General features: G+C 46.0%; 1 protein-coding gene across 1 annotated transcript; it reads right to left on the bottom strand.

The window, feature by feature from the left end:
* Positions 1 to 1,063: 1,063 nt before the first annotated feature.
* On the bottom strand, positions 1,064 to 2,107 carry LOC129517557 (melanoma-associated antigen B10-like). The gene has a single exon (XM_055337447.1). The coding sequence runs from the start codon at positions 2,105 to 2,107 to the stop codon at positions 1,064 to 1,066; it is 1,044 nt and encodes a 347-aa protein (XP_055193422.1).
* Positions 2,108 to 2,787: the final 680 nt, after the last annotated feature.

Raw genomic sequence — 2,787 nt, 5'->3', positions numbered from 1 at the left:
ACAGCTGCTTTTTTTTTTTTTCCCCCATTAGTGAATTGCCTTTATTGCGATCATGTAATACTTCTGAGGGTCTGGCTCCTGCCCACCACTCCCACAGCTCATCTGATCCACCACCCAGCTTCAGGTAAAACTGACTCACACCAAAGGACTTCCAGTTTTCTAAGACCCTACACCCATTGGCCTCAGGGCGATAACCCGTGGCTTCTCACGACTGGATCCTTCCATATCCTCTTCTTTTGACTTGTCCTTAGGCCTTAGGGTGTATTCCATCCTCTTTCCTACTTAACAGCTGTTACTACACTCTAAAATTTTATGGGCACAGTGGGTGGGTCTTGTTTATCCTGACACTCCCAGTACTAGCAGGAACCTCCCAAAGAGCAGATGCTGAAGGAATATAAGAAATAAATGAGACAATGTTCAAGAGGTCTAATTTATTATGCTGCAATTAATTCTACATTCTTGAATAAGTGAAACACATCTAAGCATATATATTTATCTCTTAATTTTACAGAACAGACCAAATAGTGACTGCTGAGTTCATTCACATTTCCAAGGGAATGCCTAATCCACTCCTACTTTATCTTATTCCAAAGTAACTAAATAAAATGGGAAATTTCCCAGTTTGTTCTATAAAATAGTAAAACTCTCTTAAAACTCATAAACATCAATAAATGTGTGATTTACATCATCTACAAACTCAGATTCTGAAGCTAGTTAAACCTTCTATTAAAAGGAGCAACACTGAGGAGCCTGGGTCAGTGAAATATCTGACTCGATTTTGGCTCAGGTTCACGGTTTTGAAGGCAAGCCCCACATTGGGCTCTGCCCTAGGCACAGACTTTTAAGATTCTCTCTCTCCCTCTGCCCTTCCCTGCTATGCTCACACACTCTCTCTCTAATAAAAGAAAAAAAAGATCAACATTTAAATAAATATTCAGATTACTACACAGAACAGGAAAACAAACATGTTATGTACTCTAGTCTCCAGCTCCACCCCTGACTTTCCACTAATGAGAACATTAGTTGTTCTCTTCAAACACATAGTAATAACCTTCCTCATCTTTTACTTGGGGCAGGAGAAGCTGCTGGCCATGGCCTTGCCACGTGCACTGGCCACAGCAGCAGTACAAGCCTTGGCTACAACTCTGGCTCGGGCTCGCTCTTCCTCATCTTTCAGAGCCTCTTCATACCAGACTGGGAAGGCAGTGGGGACTGTATCATGGATCTTGGCCACAAACTCTAGGACTTTCATCTTGCTGGTCTCAGCATAAGCTCTGGGGCCCCAGAGGAACTCATAGCGTGGAGGATCACTATTGGCCACCTGCCGGTACTCCAGGTACTCTTCTTTCACCCAATCATTGGTGATGAGCTTCCCGGGCTCCCCATAGATGAAGTTCTTAATTCCATCATATAAACCCATCATATTCAGCACTTCCCAGACTTGCTCCTCAGTGGCACAGTTGCCCTTTGTGAAGATCACGCCCAGGACAGTCATCAACAGGCCAGTCTTGGGCACACCTGAATTATAATTTACTTTATCATCACAGCTGGATTCTAATTTGTTGACAAGGACATAGGTATTCCTGTTGGGATCCACTTCCTTCACGTCAAGGCCGAAAACCAGCTCCAAGTGCTCAGAGGCTTTCCTGAGGATCTCGTGGAATTGATTCTTGTACATCTGGATTACATTTCTCAACATATCGGCCTTGGTAATGGGCTCTTTCATTTGATACTTGTACAGCAGGTAGTACACCAACATAGCAACCTTCTTGTCTACCGGGCCTTTGCGCCATTGCTCAGTGGTATCCTTGGCCTGTGAGGCATTTGGCTTTTCCTCCATTTGATTGCTGGCACCTTCATTAAATTTTGTATTTGGAGCAGCTGCAGCAGCAGTAGTGCTGGTAGAGACTTTCCCAGTAACTTGAGGATTTCCTGGTGTTTCAGTGGCAGGTGAGCTCTGGGGAGCATCTTCAACATGAGATGGGGAAGGGTGGGACTCTTCCTTCTCTGGTACAGTGGCCTGAGCAGCTACCAGATGCCCTGGCCCTTCTCGAGCCTGCCGGCGTTTTTCACGGGCACGAAGCTTACTCTTCTGGCCCCGAGGCATGATGATTCTGGTCAGGGACAGCAGGCACAAGTGTGGAAAAGAGGACAGATGATTCAGTGACCTGGAGGAAAGAGGATGAAATGGCATGATACCTCTGGCAGGGAGATACCATCTTGGGCTTTATCAATGGCCATCTCTCTAGGTTTCCTTGAGGACACTGCTCTAGGAACCCACAAGGCTTCCTTTCTTGGAGTAGCCTTTCCCTCTGAGGACTCTGGAACTAACTAGAGTTCACCTGAGTCCTGCTGGAGCTGATACAGGGTTTGGCAGGTCCAGGCTCTAGGGTGCCTCCCCTGTTTTGGAGTAGTAGGTGTTTCCATTTACATTCAGCACCATTACCTTGACTTCTTGCAGGACCTGAGGTCCTCTGCTTAACTGATTTGAGGCTGACTCAAAGCCCTCACCTCCCTGACATCCTGGAGGAGGAACTGAAGGGAAATCACTTCTCAGCACATCTGCTCAGGGGTGCCCTGAGATGACAGCAATGGCAAAGCTATGTGGGACCTTCTCCATCCTGGGATAATAAGGGTTCTCACTCCTCACTTAGAATCCTCACCTTGGCTTCTTGCAGAGCCTAGGACTCTTCTCTTGGCTGACCTTAGACCTATCCCCACAAAGCAAGAATCTCATATTTTTGAAAGGTTTGAGGAAGAGTTTAGGGAGGACTCAGTTTAATATCT

The sequence above is a fragment of the Nyctereutes procyonoides genome, unplaced genomic scaffold (assembly GCF_905146905.1).
Source record: "Nyctereutes procyonoides isolate TBG_1078 unplaced genomic scaffold, NYPRO_anot_genome, whole genome shotgun sequence".
Lineage (NCBI taxonomy): Eukaryota > Metazoa > Chordata > Mammalia > Carnivora > Canidae > Nyctereutes > Nyctereutes procyonoides.
Note: the sequence above shows the minus strand (reverse complement) of the source record. Positions and strands in the feature narration are given on the sequence as shown.

Bases quoted from the DNA above. Each gene is read 5' to 3' on its own strand.
- LOC129517557 (XM_055337447.1), bottom strand. From the start codon at position 2,107: ATGCCTCGGGGCCAGAAGAGTAAGCTTCGTGCCCGTGAAAAACGCCGG.